Source organism: Diabrotica virgifera, chromosome 5, assembly GCF_917563875.1.
Source record: "Diabrotica virgifera virgifera chromosome 5, PGI_DIABVI_V3a".
In the NCBI taxonomy this organism is placed as follows: domain Eukaryota; kingdom Metazoa; phylum Arthropoda; class Insecta; order Coleoptera; family Chrysomelidae; genus Diabrotica; species Diabrotica virgifera.
This window is the reverse complement of record NC_065447.1, coordinates 2,485,258-2,511,997: the sequence shown is the minus strand read 5'-3', so window position 1 is coordinate 2,511,997 and position 26,740 is coordinate 2,485,258. Positions and strand designations below refer to the sequence as shown.

Genomic DNA, 26,740 nt, shown 5'->3' with positions numbered 1-26,740 from the left:
TGGTTTTATTGTGTCTTCTTTTGATTCAATACCATAGGTCATAACAGGTCTGATGCAAGTTTTATAAATTCTAACTTTGCTGTCCATTCTCATATATGGGTTATTCCAGACCACATCTCTCAAACATCCGGACAAGACAGCGGCCTTGTTAATTTGTCCTCTTAGGTCTCTGGCTGGGTCATGATAACTTGATAACTCTACACCTAGATATTTAAACTGGTTTAGCTGTTCTATGGGTTTCCCCTATACCACGAGCTTGCATCTAATTGGGTCTTTCGCAATGGTAATGCATTTTGTTTTCTGCTTGGATATGTTCATGTTGAGTCGCCGACATGCTTGATAGAATCGATAAAGTTGTCTTTGTAGGTCATCCTCATCCTCTGCAATCAGGGCAGCATCATCCGCATAGCACACTATACTGGTTCTACTGTGACCGAGTCTGTATCCTAGTTGTAGCGATTGCACATCTTCTATTATTTCATCTATTAGCATATTGAATAGAACTGGACTGAGGCTGTCTTCCTGTCTGATTTCCCTTGGTGTTGGTATGTTGGCCGTGGTGGTGTCGTTTGTTTTAATTTTGGTCATGTTGGTATTGTTTATTTGTTTTATGACTTCCACAGTGTTTGCCGGTATCCCTTTTCGCTTCATTTTCTGTAATATATCACTAAGTCTGACTCTGTCAAATGCTTTTGTTAGGTCTATGAAGCAAATATATGCGGGCTTGTTATATTCTATCGACTTCTTTTTCACTTGTTTCATGGCCGTCGTCGAATTTTGTCTGTCTTTTCTGAATCCTTGCTGTTCTTCTCTGTTCTTTATTTGTTATTCCAATTTATCCTTGAGTATGTTATTGTGAATAACTTCATTGTTTTATTTAAGAGATAGTCCAGGGCGGATCTGTTTTGAGATGGACGTTGAGAGGTGACTCATATTTTTTTGCAGAAATTGCTTGGAATTAACTAATATAATAATAGTTGAGTTATCCTCCCACTCAAAAAGGTCCGGAACATTGTTTAAATAATCAAAATGTCAAAAAATGAAGGAAAAATTCGATTTTTTTCTTCATTTTTTGATTAGAACTTTAAAATTACTCATTTCCGAGAAAAGTTGCACTGTCATAAAAGATGCGTAATTAAATTAACTACAATATAGGTTTGCTTAAAAATTTTAAAAATTGTCACCCTTGTTGCGGAATAGCAATAATTGCAAAAAACCATAAAAAAACAAGTATTCGCATTTTAAGTTTTTCAACCATTTCTGCTACACTTAGGAACTTCATATTTTACCCAGAAAAACTTTATGATGGAATAAAACAATACTGTAAATTTCATTAAGATCGGTTCAATAGATTTTGCAAAATAAATTTTGCAATCCAGCTTTCGCAAAAAAATTCATTTTTTCAAAATGTTGCAGGACTGAAAATAAATCAGACAGTAAGTTAATTTTTTTACATATAGAAGAATGCTGTACCTTTGATTTTCAGTTTGCAAAATTAAAATCGGTTAACTACCACCGCCTCAGACATTTTTTTAAATAAACATTAATTTTTGGTGCTACGCGCAGGACAGCGGTGTTCGATTCACATAAGTTGATTTCCACCAAAATTTCTTCCAATCTTTATCTAATATATTATTTTCTTACTCTATATTTTGTTGTATTTTAATATTTTAATTCCACAAAAATCAAACTAATTTGATTATTGTTTGTGAAATATTGTTTAAACAATTGCATATGTTTAAAAATAATAAACTTTTATTCTCAAGTTAAAATATATGAACATGAAAAGTTTTTGCTAAAAAAAGTGTTATTTCAAAGGACAGAGTATGTGTTTTTATTTTGCAATAAACAAATTTATTTATTTATATCGAAATGTACTAAAAATTAAAATTTACCAATCATTATCAAAGGTCATTGGAATGCTCAATCAGAGCAAACGTATCCGCTGTCCTGCGAGTAGCACCAAAAATTAATGTTTATTTAAAAAAATGTCTGAGGCGGTGGTAGTTAACCGATTTTAATTTTGCAAACTGAAAATCAAAGGTACAGCATTCTTCTATATGTAAATAAAATTCAACTTGCTGTCTGCTTTATTTTCAATCCTGCAACATTTTGAAATAATGAATTTTTTTGCGAGAGCTGGATTGCAAAATTTATTTTGCAAAATCTGTTAAACCGATCCTAATGAAATTTGCAATATTGTTTTATTGTATCATAAAGTTTTTCTAGGTAAAATAAGAAGGTCCAAAGTGTAGCATAAATGGTTGAAAAATGTAAAATGCGAATACTTGTTTTTTATGTTTTTTTCGCAATTATTGCTATTTTGCAACAAGGGTGACAATTTTTAAAATTTTTAACTAATACTATATTGTAGGAAATTTAATTACGCAACTTTAATGTCAATGAAAAAAAACGAAGAACAAAATTGAATTTTTCCTTCATTTTTTGACATTTTGATTATTTAAACAATGTTCCGAACCTTTTTGAGCGGGAGGATAACTGAAATATTATTATATGATTTATTTTCAAGCAATTTCTGCAAAAAAATATGAGTCATCTCTCAACATCCAAATGTACTAATATTTTTACAGATGCGCCCTGGTCTAACAGTTATTCCTCTGTAGTTGTCCGGACATGATCTTTGTCCTTTCTGAAAAGTCGGTATTGTAATACTGGTGTGCCAATCTTGTGGTATCTCTGCTCTGTCTAAGATGTTGTTAAACAATGTTGTGAGACAATAATTAATGAGTTACTGATCGCCGTATTTCATCAGTTTGTTCGGTATTTCATTAGTAACCGTTAAATTGTATGTCTGTTAAACTGTTTCTTTGCATAGGTTCTCCGGAAGTCCACGCAGGTAGAGCTGGTCGATACTACAGGCACGACACAATAGACCTAGACGGCGAACTGATCACCGAATGGGGCAGAATAGTCAAAAACGTGAACGTGTCATCAAAATACGCTGTCAGATTCGAAATACCTGGAACCATATGGCAGAGTTGCGGCTCTCAAGGGAAGCATTGGATTCGACTTGATATATTTCCCGATATAACCATAAAGAGCTTAAAAGTGGGAGTTGATCCCGGGGATAACAGCTACATGCCTTCTGTTATCTCTGTAAATGGAGGATATGCTGTTAATTCCATGACAGAACTCAGTGTAGTGAATGTCAAGAAGTATGATACCAGTGTTGTTCTGCTCTCAAATGTGGACAAGGTAAGTCAGAGTAAACTCATGGAAATTTACATGTTTAAATTTAACTAAACTCTGATTGCTTTCTGAATAATCATAGAAAATTTGCAAGAATATATTTTCACTAATTCATTGATTGCATCTCCTAAGATATTTCATTTATTTTGAAAAATTTGGGAGCAGATGATGGGGCAGAACTCTACAAAGCTGAAACCTCTAACATTAATCATATAACAGCACTGCAAGTCTCAACAACAACCCTAGAACCAGATATTCTAAGGTCTGAAGTCGATGAAGCCATAAAACACGTTAAAAGAAATAAATCACCTGGTTGCGATGACATCACTGCAGGACTTTTACAGAACATCGATGAACATGGTCTCCAATTAATGTGGATACTGTGCAATCATGTATGGAGAATCGGCAAATGGCCCAGTGATTGGTGTACCGCACTATTTACTCCCATTCATAAGAAAGGCGTAACCACAAAATGTAGTAACTACCGAACCATTTCACTAATTTCACACCCAAGTAAAATTCTGTTGAGAATCATCAAGTGTCGCATGCAGATAGACAAATACCACAAGAACAGGCAGGCTTCGTGAAGGGTAAAGGCATAATGGAGCAAATTCTTAATATGCGACAACTCATTGAGAAAGCACGAGAATTCAAAATTCCGATGATCATCTGCTTTCTAGATTATCAGAAGGCATTTGACTGTGTAAACTGGACAGTTTTGTGGAAAGTTCTACATGAGATGGGGGTTCCTGATCATCTGTCAGCTCTGGTGAAAATCCTATATGAGAACAGTGAAACCAGAATAAGAATTGAAAACCATAAGTCCGATCCTTTTAAAATGGGTAGAGGAGTCCGACATGGATGTATTCTATCTCCAAGTCTTTTTAATTTCTATGGGGAATATATAATGAGAAAAGCACTCGACAAATGGAATGGCGCTATTTCTAACCCAGGAAAGAAGATCTCAAATCTCAGATATGCAGATGATACAACATTAATAACTGCATCCGAAGAAGAAATGTGGAAGCCGAAAGCAATAGATGTGGTCTTAAGATCAATAAACAAAAAACAAAAATTATGATAGTAGATTATTCAAATTCACTACAGACAACAGGAGCCTTAGACCAGTTTGAAGTGGTTAACGAGTTCAATTATCTAGGATCCTACTTCAGTAATACAGGATCTTGTGAAACAGAAATACGTAGGAGAATAGGCATGGCCAAAAACGCTATGAGTCGATTATCGAAAATCTGGAAAGATCGCTCCTTGTCGAAGAACACCAAAATAAGATTAGTACGTGCCTTAATTTTTCCCATATTTAATTACTGCTTCGGAAGAGAAGAATGCTGGAGAAGAATGCTTCGGATTTCACGGACGGAACACAGAACAAATCACTCAATCCTCCAAGAGCTTAATATTCAGACTCGCCCTTCCTCTATTTGCCTCTCCACCGTCTTAAAATTGTTCGGCCATATTGCAAGAAGAAGTGATGATAATCTTGAGACACTTATAATTTCGAGAAACGTTGAAGGGCGCAGAAGTAGAGGTCGCTCACCTACTCGATGGACGGATCAAGTACAGAAAGCCAGTGGAAAAACATTCTCTGAATCCATGAGGGAAGTTCAGGACAGAAGCCGATGGAAAGAGATAGTTGCTCGTATTATAGGGAATCACGACACTCAGCAATGAGGAAACGACTGAGGAGGAGGAGGAAAGGTCAGAAAGAGTCAAATATGGCTAATATGTAGGATGTTCTAACAGTTAGTACTTCATCTCTCAATTTTTTCATATTATTATATTAAGAGTGTTAGCGTGTAAATAGGAAAAATGTTTGCTTTGATATCGCATACGATTATAAAATTATCAATTTTATTCTAGCATTATCCATTGATTGAGATAAACATTGTCAAATGCAGAAACAACGGCATAGACTGCAAAATTCACGGTATTACCATCACAGGCATTAAAAAACAATCTTACGGGGAATTGAAGTCGTCTGTGTCGTTTCTGGCCAACGACTGGGATCTTAGCCAAGACTCTTCACCTGGCCCATCGATGGTTACAGTCAGTAAGTACACATTCTATTCATTATTTTCAGTAATATTTTGTTCTCCATTTTTCTCATATTTTTTATAATTTCTGTTGTTGTTCTATCCACTCCAGGAGCTTTTGTTTCCGTTGTCGATTTTCGGAATTTGCCGAATATTTTAGAATTGGCAACAGTGGATTTTTAATCACAAATAAGTTTGGCAACGTGGTTTTGGGTCCTTTTAGCCCCAATTCATTTTTAATCTAAAACAAACGGTTTTATTAATGTTCCGTGGGTGGTGTGTTGACGGAAACAATTAACTTAAATTAAAATAAGTGTAAAACAACGAACAGTAATATATTTACTTATTTTTGGTTAAAAAAGGCGTGCTTATATCTCGTAAGAGGGTTTGTTATTGTTTGGGCCCAGCGAGGGTTGTATGACCGACCGATGCCTGCTGGGGTTGTGTATCGACTGATGTAGCTGAACTAAAAACACTAAAAACACATGTCTGTGGTTTTAAGTTGAAGACTAATTTATCGACATAAAGAGGCTGACCCTTTATGTGGTGTTTTAAAAGCTGAAAACAATTCTGTAGTTATAAGAAGCGTCTTCGAATCCATTTAAAAAGTGATTTATTGACATAAGGTCTGATAAGGTAACTATTTAATGGGGAATTTGTTTCCCAGAAAAAAACATTAATTTTATACAATCTGGTTTTGTATTTTATGAGTGAAACACATGTGAATTTTAAATGACCCATATTATTTTCGTTTAGAAAAGAAAGTTAATATGTAAAATTAGAAATTAAAAAAATAATAAATGAAGCGTGTCGCTATATTAACATTTCATTTGTTCTAGCTCAAGAACCGAACAGCGAATGCCCTCAAAACACCAACGGTTACAAGGTATACGTCTGGGGCCTAAACGATAAGGATCAGCTGGGCGGAATGAAAGGTTCTAAGGTTAAACTACCCATACTGTCAGATTATCTAAGTCAGTTGAAGCCGATCCATATAGCAGGTGGTTCGAAATCCTTGTTCATAGTATCGCAGGAAGGAAAACTATACGCCTGCGGTGAAGGGACCAACGGTAGGTTGGGTCTAGGCCATAGCAACAACGTTCCTACTCCAAGACCTATACCGTTCTTAAGCCAGTACGTCATCAAGAAAGTGGCTGTACACTCGGGTGGCAAACACGCCATGGCACTAACTCTAGATGGAAAAGTGTTCTCGTGGGGCGAAGGTGAAGACGGCAAGCTAGGTCATGGTAATAGGCTGAATTTGGACAAACCGCGCATGATCGAGGCTTTAAGAAGCAAGAAGATCAGAGATATTGCTTGTGGCAGCTCACATTCGGCGGCGATTACTAGCAGCGGAGAGTTGTTTTCGTGGGGATTAGGCGAATATGGAAGGTTGGTATCGGCTTCTTTAGCTTTTCCTCATACTAAATTACACAGGCCGACACAATTTGACCAATATTAGGACTCGGAGATCAGAATAAGCTTTTCAGAAGGTTTTTTGTGCGCTGAATTCACATCTGATCTCCAAATTGCCAAATTGGCTCTGATTTCTGAGATATCCTAACCTAAAAATGTGAATAATCAGCTTTTAGCCGTTTTTGAGGTTATGTAGGTATCGTAATATAATTTTCCTCGCAGTCACTGTTATAACTAATTATAGTAAGCTAGGAAATCGGCTAGAAAGTTTAAACCGAATATAACAAAATTCAATTTGCCAACATTGTGTGAATACTAAGTCTTCTAGGATATCAGAGTCTTCGGATAACAGAACCGTACTTTAGTCCAGACAAATTAATATATTTTTTTACCAATAAAAACGAGACGTTTTAACCAAATAATGTTTTAAATATGATGTGCAAAATAATTTTGAATTCGGTTCCGCTAATGAATTTCCTATTTTTACCCTTAAACGTAGAAAAAACGTTTAATTTCTCTTGCGTAATATTTATCGTCTAATTAATTTAACTACATATTTTAAGTAATTTACAACGCCATCTTACATGCATAAATTATTTATATGGGAAATAAGCCACAATTAAAATGAAAAAAATAATTTTATTAACGTTTCGACGCCCAAATCGGGTGCCGTTGTCAAAATACAAAATATTACTAAAATAAACTAAAGTGTTGTTGCTAAGCAAAAAAAAATTCTTCTAATAATTTATTTAATCTCACTCATTTATATTGGCAATTCAGACATATATTATACATTTTAAAGTAGAAGACTTTAAAATGATATTGCCAATATTTATGAGTTGCGTTCCTGGGACGACTTACTGAAAGATAGTTCATTCGATTACATGAAATTAACCCCAACTCAAGAATATCCTTATAGGAAATAGCTTCAGAACAACTTACATGCATAGTATCGGCTTGTCAGATACTCCCAATTGTACTTGTGGCAAAATCGGAGATTTAACACATATCATATTAGAATGTCGTTTATACATAAATAACATAAACGACCTTTATAAGGAATTAAAAAATTTAAAATGTTGTTTTCCAATAAACCTTAATACTTTAATATTTACAAATGATATGGAAATTCTTAATCTCATTTATAAACATGTTAAATTATGTAAATACAAGTTGTAAACGTAATATGTACTGACTAGGCATAATTTATTAATATGCTTTGAAAAAATTAAAAAAGAAAAAAAATAATTTATAAAAAAAGAACACATAATAAAATAATAATAACAAAAAAAAAGAGAAAAAAAAAAGAGAAGTAAAAAAAAGTGTTTACCACAAATTAAAATATATTATAAAAAACAGTACAATAATTAAAAAAACAAAATAAAAAAAAGCAACGCAATGCACCTATGTACCTATAAAAATAATATTTTAGTACTTACCTATGTTATGAAATAAGAAATTTTTGACTATGAATCTGCAATAAATCACAAACAAGTCTGGCTAATTGGCTCTGCCAAAGCCATTTTTCAGAAGAAAAAAACTAATATACAATGATTGATGAGATGTTAAAATATCTTATCTTTAAAGCGGCTTCTCGAGTTTCTTTATCATTTATACCATCACTTTGTTGCGCATTTTGACCGATTTTCAATGAACAATAATTAACAATAAAGAATTCTTGTTTTGACGGTTTATACACCATTGACTGAGTCTATATTATACACTGCGCGTCATAGAAAACGGGCACCCTAAAAAATGGGTAATTTTTGAGGTCACATATCTCCTAAACCTGTTGTCAGATTTAAGTGATTTTTTAAATATGTTATAGCCTTATTCTTTGCCAATATCCTTGTAATAATATTTTTGCTAAACAGGTAAATTTTTATTGTATACCGGAATCAAACTGTGTTTTTTTCTCAAAGTTCGCAACACCCTGTGGAATATTCTAGCCTTTATAAAATACAGAAATAAAATCCCTACTATAGCCTCAGGTTTTCTGAACATTATGTTTTTTGATTCATTCTCTTATGTTGGATAATACAAAAGTTATGTACTTTAACAACTAGTCATGTTCTTCATCAGTATAGGTTGTTTGTAAATAAGTGCGACAAACTTTAAGGGGCAATTCTGCATGAAAAAATAATGACCGTTTGCTTTATAAACTTATGTCTGCAAATTCTTCGTTTACGAGATACGGGATGTTAATTTTGTTTTACAAACTGACGATTTATTTTATTGCCCTAAAACCGGTTGAGATATGCAAATGAAATTTGGTAGGTTTTAAGAGATAGTTATTGTGAATTTTTTGACTTGCAATCAAGAATTTTATATTCACTATTGGCGTGCATATGGGTAATATGACCGATCATATTACCCGTATGCACGCCAATGGTGAATATCAAATTCTTAATTGTATATAAAAAAATGTGCAATAACTACGTCTTAAAACACACCAAATTCCATTTGCATATCTCAACCGGTTTTAAGGCAATAAATAAATCGTCAGTTTGTAACAAAAAATTCAACATCCCGTATCTCGTAAACGAAGAATTTGCAGACATAAGTTTATAAAGCAAACGGTCATTATTTTTTAATGGAGAATTACCCCTTAAAGTTTGTCGCACTTGTTTAGAAACACGAAAAAGAACATGGCTAATTGTTAAAGTACCTAACTTTTGTATTATCCAACATAAGCGAATTAATAAAAAAACAGAATGTTGAGAAAACCTGAGGCTATAGTTGAGTTTTAATTTCAGTATTTTATAAATGCTAGGATATTCCACAGGGTGTTGCGAACTTTGAGAAAAAAGCACAGTCTGATTCATACACCCGGTATACAATGAAAATTTACCTGTTTAGCAAAAATATTATTACAGGGATATTGACAAATAACAAGGCTATAACATATTAAAAAAATCACTTAAATCGGACAACAGGTTTAGGAGATACGCAACCTCAAAAATTACCCATTTTTTAGGGTGCCCGTTTTCTATGACGCGCAGTTTATATTATACGTCATTGGTTATAACCATCTGAAAGTATAAGTCTCATTCTTTTAAATTACGTTGAGTTTACTCAGATATTTTATTTTTTGGCTGAGATTGCGCATTTTAAAGTTTTTTAGTTTAAAACAAACCTACAAACCCTTACACTCCTGGCCAAAAAAATCGGGACACCTTAAAAATGAGTCATTTTTGATGTCTCGAGTCTCCTAAACCTGTCCGATTTTAGTTATTTTTTTAATGTTATAGCCTTATTCTCGAAGAATATGGATGTAGTCATAGTGTTGCTGAACAGGTAAATGTCATTGTATACCGGGTGTAACAATAATACTGTGTTTTTTCCTGAAAGTTCTTAACACTCTGTGGACTGTGGAATATTCTAGCATTTAAAAAATATTGAAATTAATACTCAATTGTAGTCTTAGCCTTTTTTAACATTCTGCTTTTTGACTCATTCACTTATGTTGGATAATGAAAAAGTTAGGTACTTTGATTAACTTACGATTTATTTATTGCTCTAAAACCCGTTGAGATATGCAAATGAAATTTGGTAGGTTTTAAGAGGTAGTTATTCACATTTTTTGACATACAACTAAATATTTTATATTCGCCATTAGCGTGCATACAGGTAATATGACCGGGTAATATTACCCGTATGCACGCCAATGGTGAATATAAAATACATAATGGTATGTCAAAAAATGCGCAATAACTGCCTCTTAAAAACCACCAAATTTCATTTGCATATCTCAACCGGTTTTAGAACAATAAATAAATCGTCAGTGTGTAAGAAAAAATGCAACATCCGGTATCTCGGAAACGAAGCATTTGGAGACATATAATTATAATTCAAACGGTCATTATTTTTTCATGCAGAATTATCCCTTAAAGTTTGTCGCACTTATTAGAAACACCCTGTATTGATGAAAAACATGGCTAATTGTCAAAGTACCTAACTTTTTCATTATCCAACATAAGTGAATGAGTCAAAAAGCAGAATGTTACGAAATGCTAAGGCTACAATTGAGTTTTAATTTCAATATCTTATCTATGCTAGAATATTCCACAGGGTGTTACGAACTTTCAGGAAAAAACACAGTATTATTGTTACACCCGGTATACAATTACATTTACCTGTTCAGCAACACTATGACTACATCCATATTCTTGGAGAATAAGGCTGTAACATATTTTAAAAAATCACTTAAATCGGACAACAGGTTTAGGAGATTCGAGACATCAAAAATGACCCATTTTTAAGGTGTTTCGATTTTTTTGGCCAGGAGTGTAGTATAACGGAAAATCTAAATTCAAAAATTCCAAACTAACAAAACCTTATTCCAACAACCTCAAACCTGGCAACCCAAATAAAATAATCCCACATCCAACAATCTCAAACCTACACACCTCAAACTCAACCAACCCCTAGAAACCATCCTTTTCAGTCCACAAGCATTCAAACCCACCTAACTCTGGAATTCCTAATATTAGTTGCTGATTGTATCGTATCGAAATAAAATCACATACAGTAATTGTGTTTACTGATCGAAACAAAGCACCTCTAACCCTATCAACCCTTACAAATCACCCCTTTTAGCAAACAATCACATTTGAAAGAAAAATACTAATGTCTTTGGTGTTATACCTATTATTTTAGGATAGAAAAAATTAACGGGTCTACATAACCTCAAAAATGGCCAAAAACAGCTATTTTTGCACTTTTAGGTTGGGATATCTCAGAATCCAGAGCAAATACGAGAATTTGGAGCTCAGATTTGTATTCAGCGCACCAAAAACCTTCGGAATAGACTCTGTTTTCTGGGTCTCAGGCTTGTCGGCCTGTTATGTTATTTTTTCACCAAAATGTTACTTTATCCTTCCTATTGATGTAGTGAAGTATTATGTTTTGACCTTGTATGACCTTGATTAATACCTAATTTTATCCGATTTCTTTTTAGACTGGGTCATGGAGACAACGTGACCCAACTCAAACCAAAACTGGTAAAGACTCTCGTCGGTCATCGTATCGTCCAAGTGGCATGTGGCAGTAGAGACGCCCAAACTCTGGCTCTATCGGATGAGGGTCTAGTTTTCTCGTGGGGAGACGGAGACTTTGGAAAATTGGGCAGAGGAGGTTCAGAAGGCTGCAACGTCCCTCACAACATCGAACGACTTAACACTTTGGGCGTTATACAAATCGAGTGTGGGGCTCAGTTTTCTTTGGCTTTGACTAAAGCTGGAGATATCTGGACGTGGGGTAAAGGGGACTATTTTAGGTTAGGGCATGGAACGGATCAGCATGTTCGAAAGCCGACTGTGATTGATACTCTACGAGACAAAAAGGTAAGATTGCTATACACAAAAATTATTTTGACAGAAAATTTATTCTTCTTCTTTAAGTGCTTTCTCTCAATCTTCACTTGAAGATTGTATAGTGGTATGGCATCTTTTTTCCGTAATCTAAAATTTCTTCCGTCATCTATTGCTTCTTTTTGTTTCTGGTTAGTGTCAGAATTTCTTTTTGACTTTTATCTATTTTTGTCTTTATTAATAATAGCCCAGGAACCGAAGCTTTTCACCTCGCAATTTTTACAGAATGGATCCATTTGCTTGAAAATTTGAGAATAAGCAGTGGATAGTTTAAGGATCAAAATCTATATTATGCCGAAAGGCGCTTTTACCATGGGGGTGGTTGCCACCCCACTTCGGGGGTGGAAATTTTTTATTATATTTTGACCGCAAAAGTCGATAAAAACATTCATTTTAAGCAAAAAATGTCCTATACATTTTTTTGATAAAATTAATATTTTCCGATTTATTCGCTATCGAAAGTGTTAGTTTTATATCGAAAAAAATCAATGTTTTTCGATAGTATACTCATTTACGATTCACTCAATTTTTGCCGTAGAAAAATTTTTTTCAAACCAAGTTCTGGGGAATTAAATAACTTACAATTTCATATTTAAACATTTTTTCGTATCTCTGATGCTAATCTTTTTATTCTGAAGAAAATAGCATTTTTTACCAAACTACAAAAATTCATTATTCGCTTTTAACTCCAGTTTTTTTAAAAACTAATCATTATAAGTCAGTCAAACTACTGGAATCTATTAATAATATATAAATAAAGAAAAATAAATAAGGCCAATGACTAAAAACACCGCCAACTTACATTATTATGCTTCCAATTGGATTTCTCCTGTTTCTTTTTCAAATAAATATATTTATAACCGTAACTTTTTTATTTTTTATCGTAGAAACTTTGGTAAAAAATAATTTTGTACAAGCTCTATAAAGCTATTAATATTAAATCCTTTTAAAATCCTCAGTCGCAAAAAGAGGTGACTTTGAAAGGGTTGGTAAAGGTGGTTTTTGCATGTTATTACAAGTTTTAATTGTCAATAGCTCAATTTGTGCCGTAGAAAAATATTTTGCAAACCACGTCCTTGGGAATTAAATAAGCTACAATTTTATCTGACGCTAATCTTTCTATTCTGAAGAAAAGGGCATTTTTTACCAAAATACAAAAATTCGTTATTCGCTCTTAACTCCATTTTTCTAAAAACTAATCATTCTAAACCGGTTAAACATCTAGAACCTATTAATAATACATAAATAAAGAAGACCAAATAAGATCAATTACTAATTTTAATCAGGATGGTGATTAGGGGGAAGTTTCCGATCACTTTTTCGCAGAAAAAAATAGGGACTGACATTCTTTTTATTATAAGTCACTTAATTTTTGAGCTAGAGACTATTTTTTTTATTTCTGGAGATAGATCTTTTTAAATACTTTAAATTAGTTTGAACAAGTTATCCTCGAAAAATGCATAGTTTTCCCGTCTTTTTTAGCATTTGACGAAGAAGTGCTTACATATAATAAAGTATAGCTCGATTACTATTGGTCTTAAAGAAATTTAAAAAAAAAACAGTTTTGTTTATTTTTTCAAAAGATACATTTTTGTTAAGTAAAGTTGTTTTGATAAAACGAAAACTTTTTGAGTTATTAGCAGAAAACTGATGAAAAACATTGATTTTTTCGATATAAAATTAACACTTTCGATAGCGAATAAATCGAAAACTATTAATTTTATCAAAAAAATGTATAGAACGTTTTTTGCTTAGAACTAACGTTTTTACCAACTTTTGCGGTTAAAATAAAATAAAAAATTTCCACTCCGAGATGGGGTGGCAACCACCCCCATGGTAAAAGCGCCTTTCGGCCTCATATAGATTTTGATCCTTGGACTATCCACTGCTTATTCCCAAATTTTCAAGCAAATCGATCCATTCTGTAAAAATTGCGAGGTTTTGTCCTATTTTAAGCTTCATTACTTGGACTATAACCATTTTGTATGCGTTTTAGTATTTTTCAGAATTTGTTCTTTAACACATTCATTAATCGATTATTGATTTCATCTATCAGACCCTATCTTATGAGTGGGATCCTTAATTTAGTTTTATCTATTGAGCCTAATTTTGGTCACTACTGGGTTGTGATCTGACCCTATATCGACACTTGTAGTACATTCTTTCACGGTTTTTCCTGTAAATTTTAAAGAATCGCTTATATTGACATGAAATTTGGCATACGCATAGCTAACATATCAAAGAAAAAAGTGATATGGTGCCGATGTGTGCTTTTGCCCTGGGGGTGAGTTTCACCCCATTTCGGGGGTGAAGAAATATTTGTCCAAGATAAGTCCCGAAATGGATAAACTGACTAATTTTAAGCAACTTTTGTTCTATAGAGTTTTTTCACCAAATCAATCCTTTTCGAGTTATTTGCAAGTGAATATGTTAATTTTTCAACAAAATAACCACGTTTTTAGACGGTTTTTCGCAAATAACTCAAAACGTAAGCATTTTGTCGAAAAAATATTATTAGCAAAACTATAGCCTATAAAAAAGTGAAAAAAAAACGGTGTATATATTAGTTCTCTATAGCTAGCAAAAGCAGAATTATAGCTAATGAAAAATAGGTTCATATTCGAAAAATTCCAAATAGAATAATTCAATGCGAAATTCCAAATAATGAAGCATTCTTGAGGAAAACACATTACAACTTTTTTAAAGTGTTTAAAAAAAGCTTTATTTCTGTTTTTATAAAAAAATTTCTAGCATCAAATGTAAGCAAGTTACGCTCAAAATAAAATTGGTCCCTTTTATTTTAGCAAACAAAAATCAGGAAGATCACCCCCCAATTAGCAACTTAAATGAAATTAATCGTTACCGCTTCACTAGTTACTTTACTTACGTTGTGTTTATATGATCTGTAAGTTTCATCGATTCAAAGTGCTTATTTTTGAAAAAATTTGGTTTTAAAGTAAAATTTTTAAAAATTTTAATTTTGAAAAAAAATGCTTTTTTTCAGAATAACTTAAAAATTGTTACGAGATACCAAACATCTTAAATAAAAAAGTCGGCTTATCTTTTCTGAATAGTTTATATTTTTTTGTTTTTCTGTAAGACAAAAATTGGTTAAGATTCGGTGTTTCTAAATTTGCATACACTCGTGATAAGTGACTCGTTCAAGCCCTTTTAACTACAGCTCTTTCACAAATAAGGACTTTGAACCGATGAAACTTACAGATCATATGATCAATACATACACGAGTAAAAAACTTGTGAAGTGGTAACAATTAAGTTCATTTGAAATGCTAATTAGGGGATGGTTTTCCCGATTTCTTATCAAAAAAAAGGGACCAACTTTATTTTGAGCGTAACTTGTTTACTTTTGATGCTAAAAAGTTTTTTTAAAAAACAAAAATAAGCATTTTTTAAACACTTAAAAAAAGTTTAAATGAGTTTTCCCCAAAAAAGTGCTTCATTTTTGGTTATGGCACATTAAAATATTCGATTTAGAATTTAACGAATATGAACCTCTTTTTCATTAACTATAACTCTACTTCTACTAGGTACAGTGACCTAATGTATACACCATGTTTTTCACTTTTTTACGTGCTATATTTTTGATAAGAATTTTTTTCGACCAAATACTTACTTTTTGAGTTATTTGCGAAAAACCGTCTGAAAACGTGGTTATTTTGTAGAAAAATTAATATATTCACTCGCAAATATCTCGAAAAGTATTATCTTGGTGAAAAAACTTTATAGAACAAAAGTTGCTCAGAATTAGTCATTTTATCCATTTTCGGACTTATTTAGAACATATATTTTTCACCCCCAAAAGGGGGTGAAACTCACCCCTAGGGCAAAAGCACACATTGGCACAATATCACTTTTTTTCTTTGACTTGTTAGCTATGTGTATGCCAAATTTCATGTCAATCCAAGCGGTTCTTTAAAATTTAGAGGTTTTGCAATATTTTACCGTTAAAGAACGTACTATTGGATATGTTTTTGCGTATACAATTGCATTCCCTGTATCTTTGTCTAATTAATCTTATGCTTATTGACAGATAATCCATGTAGCAGTTGGTGCTTTGCACTGTCTGGCTGTGACAGAGAGCGGCCAAGTATTCGCTTGGGGCGACAACGACCACGGTCAACAAGGCAACGGTACCACCGTTGTCAACAGAAAACCTGCTCTGGTACATGGCTTAGAGGACGTCCACATCAACAGAGTGGCCTGCGGCAGCTCCCATTCCATAGCCTGGACGTTGCAAGACACTCAAACGGTTTCGAAAGTAGAGCCTGTCATCTTTCCAGTAGCAAAAGATCCTCTTGGTTCATCCATACTAGGTTTGTATGACGGTGAGAAACCTCCATTACGAGCGAAGGATAAAAACGCGCCTACCTTAAGCAGTATCGTGATGTCTCTGGAGAGTAATACAGCCAAACAGCATGCTCTTCAACATATTTTGAACGCTATGCACATACAGCAGCTAAGACAGGCTATCGTCAGAGCTCTGTGCAGTCATACCAATATAAAAAATAATGCCAAGGTAAGGATTTCTTATATAGGTTGTCCCAAAATTAGCGGAACGGTCGAATATTTCACGAAATGAACGTCGAATCGAAAAACTGAAAATACGTGTTCAATAATTTTCAAAAATCTATCGAATGACAGCAAACACGACCTCCCACTCCACCTCCCGGAGATGGGGTGGGGGGTAACTTTAAGATCTTAAATGGAAAGCCAGCGCTTTTATTGTAGATTTGGATTGCTTACATAAAAGTAAGCAACTGTTATTCAAGATATTTTTTCGAATTGTGACTAGATGGCGCTATAATCGGAAAAAAAGGATTTATCGTGATAACATAGGTAAATTATAGACACGGTCTAATATCTTGAGAAATACACTTCGAAATGAAAAACCAAAAAAAACGTGTTTAATATTTTTCAAAAACCTATCGAACGACACCAAACACGACCCACCACTCCCCGCCCTGGATGTGGGGTGGGGGGTAACTCTAAAATCTTAAAAAGGAACCGGTATTTTTATTACAGTTTTGGATTTCACATGAAAGAATAAGTAACATTTATTCGAAACATTTTTTAGAATTGTTGATAGATGGCGCTAATAAATCGTATTTTTCGATTATAGCGCCATCTATCAAAAATTCTAAAAAATATTTCGAACAAATGATACTTATTTTTTTATGGGGAATTCAAATCTGCAATAAAGAATGGGGGTACCCATTTAATATTTTAAAGTTACCCCCCACCCCACCTCCAGGGGATGGGGTGGAGGATCATGTTTGGTGTTATTCGATAGTTTTTTGAAAAATATTAAACACGTATTTTTTGGTTTTTCATTTCGAAGTGTATTTCTCGAGATATTAGACCGTTTCTATAATTTTCCAATGGTATCACGGCAAATCGTTTGTTCCGATTAAAACCGGTTCACAATTCGAAAAAATATCTCGAATAAAAGTTGCTTACTTTTACGTAAGGAATACAAATCTGCAATAAAAACTGGGGGTTTTCAATTAAGATTTTAAAGTTAACCCCACCCCACCTCCAGGGGGTGGATTGGGGGGTCGTGTTTGCTGTCATGCAATAGATTTTTGAAAATTATTGAAATCGTATTTTTCACTTTTTCGATCCGATGTTTACTTCGCGAAATATTCTACCGTTCCACTACTTTTGGGAAACTCTGTATATTACTACAGTATACAATCCTACATAGTAAAGGAAAAATCAAACAATAAAGGTTGCACGTAATTTCCCCCTTTTTGCCATATTTTAAATTTGAAAAAATATATAGGGAATAATCAGAATTTTTTGACATGCAATTTCTATTACAGCGACCATTTCATTGGCTAGAACTAGTGACGAGTTTATATGATGCCATTATTACATTTGGTGAGATTGGAGATTGTAACTGACGTCTGTCATAATATTGGAATATATTTCTACGTTAAACATAATACACTGACATTTCTATGGATCTAATTTTTATACCATGGAGGTTAAATATAATGTGAACATATCATTTTCAAATTATAATCGGAGAAGACGAAATACAGATATAGTATTGTTTTAATACAATTTAATTAAAATATCCATTAATTTGAATCAAAATCAAATCGAGAAATTAAAATAGCAGAATTTAGTGTGTAGACAGTTCATATTTTAACTAACTTCACAACTACAGTGCGTCCATAAAGTAACGCATAAATTTGTTATTTCGTAAACCAGCGACTTTAAGGAAAAATCCCGAAACAGGTCGATTTTTGTTTTTAAATTACGATTTTTTGGCATATACAGGGTGTCCCAGACTAATTTAGCCACGCTATATCTCTTAAACGAATAGAGATTTTCGAATGGGACAAAAAGTGGTCTATTCTACTTGTAATACACTTTAATATGGCGTAGAAAAAAAATCATCCCCTAAATATTCATCCCTTAGTTACAACCCCTAACTTTAATTTTTTTTAATAGCACCCTGTATATTTTTTATAGTTTTGGATGTGGTCTTCTATCGTCTATTCAACACATTTTTTGAAAATAAAATCTGTTCGTAAATAACCAAGAAAATATCAGTTTATTTTTGTTAATTATGTGTCCCAGACTAAGTTCTACGAGAAACTGGCACATACTAATTTATCCAGACTATATTTCTTAAACGAATAGAGATTTTCGAATGGGACAAAACTGATCTATTACATTTGTAATACACTTTAATATGGCGTAGAAAAAAATTATCCCCTAAATATTCATCCCTTAGTTACAACCCCTAACTTTATTTTTTTTAAATAGCACCCTGTAAGTTAGGGATGAATATTTATTGGATGAATTTTTTCTACGCCATATGAAAGTGTATTTCAAATGGAATAGATCAGTTTTTGTCTCATTCGAAAATCTCTATTCGTTTAAGAAATATAGCCTGGATAAATTAGTCTGGGACACAATTAACAAAAATAAACTGATACGTTTCTTCGTTATTTATGAACCGATTTTATTTTCAAAAAATGTGTTGAATAGACGATGAAATACCACACTCAAAATTATTAAAAAATATACAGGGTGCTATTAAAAAAATTAAAGTTAGGGGTTGTAACTAAGGGATGAATATTTAGGGGATGATTTTTTTCTACGCCATATTAAAGTGTATTACAAGTAGAATATATCAGTTTTTGTCCCATTCGAAAATCTCTATTCGTTTAAGAGATATAGCGTGGCTAAATTAGTCTGGGACACCCTGTATATCATACTAGTGACGTCATCCATCTGGGCGCGATGACGTAATCGATGATTTTTTTAAATGAGAATAGGGGTCATGTGATAGCTCATTTGAAAGGGTATTCAATTCTCTATCCAAGAATATAAACATTAACATAATTATTTATACAGGGTGTTCAAAAAACATTTTTTTTAATTAAAATAAATGAGACAAAAAGAAGAATACATGTAATTTATTTAATTCAAAATACATTTTACTACTGTCAGAAAACAGAAAAAAAAATTATTTGACAAATATACATTGATTTTCGCTTAAACGAAATGTTCAAACTGCCAAGAGACAGGTGGGTGGCAGCTTTAACATTGAATTTAAGCGAAAAACAATATTTATTTGTCAAATAAACATTTTTCCCTGTTTTCTGACAACAGTAAAACGTATTTTGAATTAAGTAAATTACATACATTCTTCTCTTTGTCTCAATTATTTTAATTAAAAAAATGTTTTTTTGAACACCTTGTATAAATAATTATGTTAATGTTTATATTAGTGAATAGATAATTGAATACCCTTTCAAATGAGCTATCACATAACCCCTATTCTCATTTAAAAAAATCATCGATTACGTCATCACGCCCAGATAGATGACGTCACTAGTATGATATATATGCCAAAAAATCGGAATTTAAAAATAAAAATCGACCTGTTTCGGGATTTTTCCTTAATGTCGCCGGTTTACGAAATTACGGTTACTTTATGGACGCACTGTATAAACACAAATATTAAATTACCTTCTATACGCCCTGAGCTTCGCTGGTATCGCCACCTACTTAGCGGATTACTAGTACAACTTTTGTTGGAAATTTCGCTGGAAAGAGAAAAGTGTTGCCTATCCTCTGTGAGTCTCGCTGGTATGGCTGGTATCGCCATCTAGCGGATGACTTACTGTTTCGGCTGGAAATTTAAAGAGGAAAGGAGAAAAGCAAATAATAATTGTTTCAAACTTATTATTTACAACGTAAAGAAGTAATTGGATTGTAATCGATAATTAATATCAGTAAGTACAGAATTCTGAAGTGAATCAAGTTTTGAAGTTTATGTTGACAGATAATATTAGAAAAAATTTATTCTGCAAAATAGTATAATAATTTAATTTAATTATAGTGTTACACTTTCAGGTTACTTTCAGGTTACACATTCAGTGTTACAATTTTCAGGGACTTTTGACCCTCGATAATAATGTATTATTTCATTCTGCGTTTAAATTTTTCAAATATACTTATTGGTTCTCTCAGGATTCGAAAAAAAGTAATGCATTTAAAAAGAGTTGGCCCGAAATTTTACGTTTACGCTCTTAATTAATTATTTAAGTGCAATAAATGCATAATTTAATATTTAAGAAGTGTAAATTGAAGTGAAAAATTTAAACGCAGAATGAAAGAATACATTATTATCGAGGGTCAAAAGTCCCTGAAAATTTCTGTTTATTTTAATCAGTTACAGGGGTGAGAAAAAGAGAAAATTTAGTGTGATTTTTAATTTTAAATATCTCGTTCAAAAGAAACTTTTTGTGTTTTCTAAGGAACTTTCGGTCTTTTAAATGATACATTTAGTAAAAATTATAAGCAACTCTTAATGCAGAACGTCAAATTTCCAGTAAAATTTCACTGACTTGTCACTACTGACGCTCGCGAATTTTTAATTATCCCCTCTACCTACGAGCTCAGAGCGAATAGGACAACATGGGTTTGACACGTAAATTACAGATAGTTATCTTTGTTTCACACTTTTAAAGACAAAGAGAAACAGTGTAGCCGGTAGCTGCTGTGGTAAATAAATATATGTTATTACATCTATGACGTGCACGTCTAATTGTTTGCAATTGTCCTTTATATCCCAGTATATATTACTACAGTAACAATTTCTCAATGTGAATATATATTTACAGCAAGTAATATCTCCCGATACGCCGTTAGAGAGGTCTGTTATGAACGCATCGTCGTTAAACAAAGATGGAGAAATTGCGTTTGGGGGAGGAGAGGCACCAGTGTCGATTGCCGAGATTGCTGCAGTAAATGTAAGTATTTTTATGGATTACTATTTTATCGATAATAAATTATTAGTGGACCCGTATCTGATCTTTATCTGCCTCCGCCTCCAAAAAGATCAATCTTGAGCCACTGCTCGTCATTTTCTGACTCTGATCTTTTTCAACACCAACGACCAAGCGAAAACTGGGTCTTCATATATGTTTTATACAGGGTGTACCAAAGAATACAGCCCACCTCGATATTTGGCAGTAGTTATTGGATTTTAAGGAAATGCCGAAACAGGTCGATTTTAATTTTTAAATTAAAATTTTTTGATATATATTTCAAACTAATGACGCCATCCATCTGGGCATGATGACGTAATCGATTATTTTTTTTAAATGGGAATAGGGGTCGTGTGGTAGCTCATTTGAAAGGTTATCCAATTCTCTATCCAGTAAAAACATTAATGTCATTATTTATACAGGGTGGCCAGAAAAATAATTTTTGAATTAAATGAATTGACGCAGAAAGAAGAATGTATGTAATTTATTTAATTCAAAATGCATTATATTGCTGTCAGAAAATAGAAAAAATGTTTATTTGGCAAATAAACATTGCTTTTTGCTTAAATTAAATGTTCAAACTGCCAAGATGTATGTGGGAGGCTGTTTGTAATTTAATTTAAGCGTAAAGAAATGTTTATTTGTGAAATAAATATTTTTTCTATTTTTTGATGGCAGTACAATGTATTTTGAGGTAAATAACTTACATGCATTCTTCTTTTTGCGTCAATTAATTTAATTCAAAAATTATTTTTTTGGTTACCGTGTATAAATAAAGACATTAATGTTTATATTACTGAATAGATAATTGAACACCCTTTCAAATGAGCTATCACACGACCCCTATTCCCATTTAAAAAAATCATCAATTACGTCATCAGGCTACTAAAAAATTGCACTATAAAAATAAAGATACCTGTTTCGGCATTTCCTTAAAATGTAATAACTACTGCCAAATATCACGTGGGCTGTTTTCTTTGGCCCACCCTGTATATCCTGGTTTCAAGAAGAAATAATAATTACCGTATTTCAGTACCATCTAGAATCTAGATCTATAACATCACTTATGACGCCTTTTTTAAAAGACTTTATAATGCTCTGATGACGAACAGCTTCCCGTGAATTTTTCACTCGCAGCTTTTTGGTCCTTTCATACATCCTGTTTCTGTGACATCATGATTTCGTAATTTGAGCGAAATTCACCAAATAAAAACAACTACTCGGTGTGATTATTTGCATTAATTTTAGAGTCCCAACCCAACCTCGCCCGAAACGGAAGAAAACCCCATGGCACTACTGCAGTCTATGACAGCTAGCAGTTGTTCGGCCAGCATGTCATCAAAGCACTCCAGAATGTCGACTAGTGCCATGTCTGTAATAGCTGCAACTCTCACCTCCCACGCCGAGGTCATAGGTGACGGCGGCCTTACCGGTCTGGACGAATTTACTTCGCTGTTAACAGAAAACGATGCCAGACTGTTGGTGGATCTTCTAAAGTTAGGAGTAGCTGACAGGATAGAAGACGAGCAAGCCAAAGATATTTTATCTTCCGTATTGATAAGTAAGTTGTGTATTTGAAATCGTGTCCGTTTGGTTTGATTGTGTCTTTTTAGCTATGGGCGCAGCTAACAAGTCAATCGGCGCTATGTTGCTAGAACTTTGTGTAACCGAGTTGGAAGATACTAACAATAGTACTCAGAATTTGTCCACTACGCCACACCCTGTTGTTCAAGAATCTAGCCATCCATACATAGATGATGTCACTATAAAAGGTAATGCATAAAACATGCGCAAACATACTGTGTATTATTCCGTGGTTCGTCTTATAATCATAAGTTGTTTTGTAGGACATGTTCGTCTTCCAGGAACAGATGCATTACGCGTAGAGTTCGACAGAAGATGTTCAACAGAAAGAAGACACGATCCTCTACAAATAATGGATGGTACTGGACGGGTTGTTGCGACGATGTCAGGCCGGGAATGGAGTGATTGGTCTTCTGAGCTCAGAATACCAGGTAAATGCTAAAATACGACACTTTTTGAAAAATGTCTCCAAAAGAAACCACTTTTGGTCCTTCGAGCCGGATTTCTGGTCACTTTTACACCAAATTTGATTTTTTTAAAAACCATTTTCGACAAATTTTTCTTATCGTGTCACAATATTAGTATATTGACATTTCTTTTTTTAGGTGATGAGTTAAGATGGACTTTTACTACCGATAGTTCGGTCAACGGATGGGGTTGGCGATTTACCGTGTACCCTGTGATGTCCAGCCACGGTTTAAGCGAATTAGGTTCTGACAGAGCCGTATTGAGTCAACCCTCGATGGATATGGTAATGTGCCTGTTGGATCCAAAATTATATCCATCTGCAGACTCTGCCTTAATGTCCAGACTAGCCGCTGCTCTAGCCGCTTGCTCGCAATTAAGTTTTCTTTGTAAGATTAAAGAAAAAACGATAAAAATGGCATTGTTAATATTCTTCTTTTAGCTCCAAGTCAGAGGATGTGGTCGCTTCAACGATTGCACAGACTTTTGGTCGGAGAAGATGAAAGAGGAGAAATAGTTCCCTTGCAGTTACAAGAACTGAAAGCTCCTGATAGTGCTTTAGGATCTTTGTTAGAAGAGCTACCACAAGCTCTTTTAAGACAATATGAGTATGAAGACGGTTCTGTTAGAGCTGGCTTGCATTTGATGCATTCAGACTTCTTCAAAGTAAGTTTTCTTGTACAATATTGTTCAAAAACAATAAACAATACTCTGAATTCGTAATAATATATTTAGGTTTTGGTATCATTGGCAAGCGACTTAGAGATGGACAAAATGGCGAATATAGTAGACAACCACAAATGGTCCTGGTTCCGACGGTACTGCCATGCAGCGAGGGTAGCCAAAGCGTTAATCCACAGAACAAACCTGCCGATGACCTTTTGTCAGGAAGTTAGAAAAAAATTGAGCGACTCTAGCGGGGAGGGATCCAGCGAGTATTGGGAACACGAGAAGCATTCGCTGTTTAAAAAGGAACATGATGAGCAGTTACTTATCTGGTTAAATAGGTAAGTTATTTGCATTTTTGACTTATTCGTAAGATCAGGGATAATGAGCAGTTACTTACTTGGTTAAATAGGCAAGTTATTTGATAATTATTGCATTTTTGATATATTCGTAAGAAACATATGTATCAGGGATGCATGACAATGGTCCCGTGAGCCGGATGTGGTGCGTATCACTTATGAATCATAATCACAAGTTGTGATGACTTTGTTAAGTGTGGTATTGATAAATACTTCACGTTTATGTTTATACCTTCTTTGTATAGGAGACCAGAAGACTGGACGTTAAGTTGGGGCGGATCTGGAACCATCTACGGCTGGGGGCATAACCACAGAGGACAATTAGGAGGAGTGGATGGTTGCAAGGTTAAAACACCGACAGCTTGTGAAGCTTTGTCCACTCTTCGACCGATACAGCTTGTTGGCGGAGAACAAACTCTTTTTGCGGTCACTGCTGACGGAAAAGTCTACGCAACGGGTAAGTAAGCTGTTGTACTCTTGTTGGGGAACTTTTTTGATTTGTGACTGAGCTAAATGATAAATAAATTTAAGGTTATGGTGCCGGAGGAAGACTTGGAATCGGTGGTACCGATTCAGTTCTAGTGCCAACATTATTAGAAAGTATTCAGCATGTTTATATCAAGAAGATCGCCGTCAATTCTGGAGGCAAACATTGTTTAGCTCTTTCAGCAGATAACGACGTATATTCTTGGGGTGAAGGCGATGATGGGAAGCTAGGACACGGCAACAGATTGTAAGTATACAAAAAATTAGTCTAGAGCAGGGGTGTCAAACTCAATTTTGCAGAGGGCCATATATTAAATTCAGAATGTGTCGGCGGGCCAGATTCAAATAAAAAAAAATGTACTGAATTATTATAACATTTTATTTAATAGTATACTTATAATATACGGTTGTTAAAAATCATATCAAAGTTATAAAAAGGGTAATTATTTTGAGCTCGAGGATCCAGATACCTGACTTCTCTTGTTTTTGACAAGCTCATTGATGTCAGATATCATATTCGTTGTATTTATTTTAAGAATTGATTGGAGATGTTCATTTGTAAGTCTTGTGCGATGTTTGTTCTTATTTATTTTCATGACGGAAAACATCTGCTCACATAAATAGGTGCTACCAAACATGCACAGAATGCGTGCTGCATGCTTTTTTAATTCCGGGTAGTTATCCAAACTCTTGAAATATTGTGTATAAAATGTAAGTGCGTTAACCTCTTTAAATTTTTCTTTCAAAATACTGTCCGATTGAAGATCTATCAACTCCATTTGCAAATGAACTGGTGCCTGTGAAGCTTCAAAATTGAATGGATTGTTGAAAATTGGGAATTCCATTTCATTCATTTTGTGGAAGTCTTCAAAACGATTGTTGAATTCCGTGATAAGATTTTGCAGAAGTTGAGAATATTGATCCAATTTTTTTTTATCCACTGTGCCAAATGATTTTAAATGAGGGAAATGATCCAAAGTTTGATTTTTTACCTGATTTTCCCACAGCCTCAACTTTGTTTCAAAGGCTTGAATACATGAGTACATTTGAGTGACAATCAGATTTTTACCCTGTAACTTTACATTCAGATCAGTCAAGTGTTTATTCATATCTACCAAAAAGGCACAATCAACCCACCAGTCATTGTCATAATCAATTGGGTTGCCTTTTTCTAACCTGAAAGCTTGAATAGGGTCACGTAATGCAAAAAATCTTTCTAAAACTACTCCTCGACTGAGCCAACGAACTTCGGTGAAATAAGGAACATCAGAAAACTTTTCGTCCAAATCTTGTAAAAACTGCCTGAACTGTCGGTGATTTAGTCCTCTGCTCCTTATAAAATTTACTATTTTAATTATAGGTTGCATGACATGGTCCATTTTTAAATGTTTGGATGCCAATGATTCCTGGTGAATTATACAGTGAAATCCCACAAAATTTCCTGATGTTTTCTGTTTTAATTTAGTTACAACGCCCGAATGTTGGCCAACCATGGCAGGAGCGCCATCCGTAGTTGTGCTGCTAAGTATATTCCAATCGAGTCCATATTCTGCCATCAAATGCTCCAATGCAGAATAAATATCATTTGCTGTTGTAGTACCTGTCAATGGAACGCACTTTAATAGTTCTTCAGCTATTTCAAAGTTACTGTTAATACCTCGTATAAAAACAGCAAGTTGAGCTGTATCAACAGTATCAGTGCTCTCATCAACAGCCAGTGAAAAGTTTGTAAATTCCTTAATTTTCTCCTTCAGTTGAAGAACCAAATTTTGAGATAAATCATTTATTCTTGAAGCAACAGTGTTTCTTGACAGCGA

The 26,740-nt window shown here is 33.8% G+C and overlaps 1 protein-coding gene across 1 annotated transcript in view; it reads left to right on the top strand.

Moving 5' to 3' along the window:
• LOC114333943 (E3 ubiquitin-protein ligase HERC2) overlaps positions 1-26,740 on the top strand; it is a 127,675-nt gene that overhangs the window by 72,521 nt on the left and 28,414 nt on the right. Inside the window, exons 28-41 of the mRNA XM_050652219.1 lie at positions 2,837-3,216; positions 5,089-5,278; positions 6,101-6,653; positions 11,638-12,022; positions 16,101-16,586; positions 21,217-21,345; positions 22,612-22,924; positions 22,977-23,135; positions 23,211-23,378; positions 23,553-23,801; positions 23,855-24,078; positions 24,148-24,419; positions 24,683-24,894; positions 24,969-25,170. Of these exons, the coding sequence (XP_050508176.1) occupies positions 2,837-3,216; positions 5,089-5,278; positions 6,101-6,653; positions 11,638-12,022; positions 16,101-16,586; positions 21,217-21,345; positions 22,612-22,924; positions 22,977-23,135; positions 23,211-23,378; positions 23,553-23,801; positions 23,855-24,078; positions 24,148-24,419; positions 24,683-24,894; positions 24,969-25,170 (3,922 nt within the window). The remainder of the gene's footprint in view (positions 1-2,836; positions 3,217-5,088; positions 5,279-6,100; positions 6,654-11,637; positions 12,023-16,100; positions 16,587-21,216; positions 21,346-22,611; positions 22,925-22,976; positions 23,136-23,210; positions 23,379-23,552; positions 23,802-23,854; positions 24,079-24,147; positions 24,420-24,682; positions 24,895-24,968; positions 25,171-26,740) is intronic.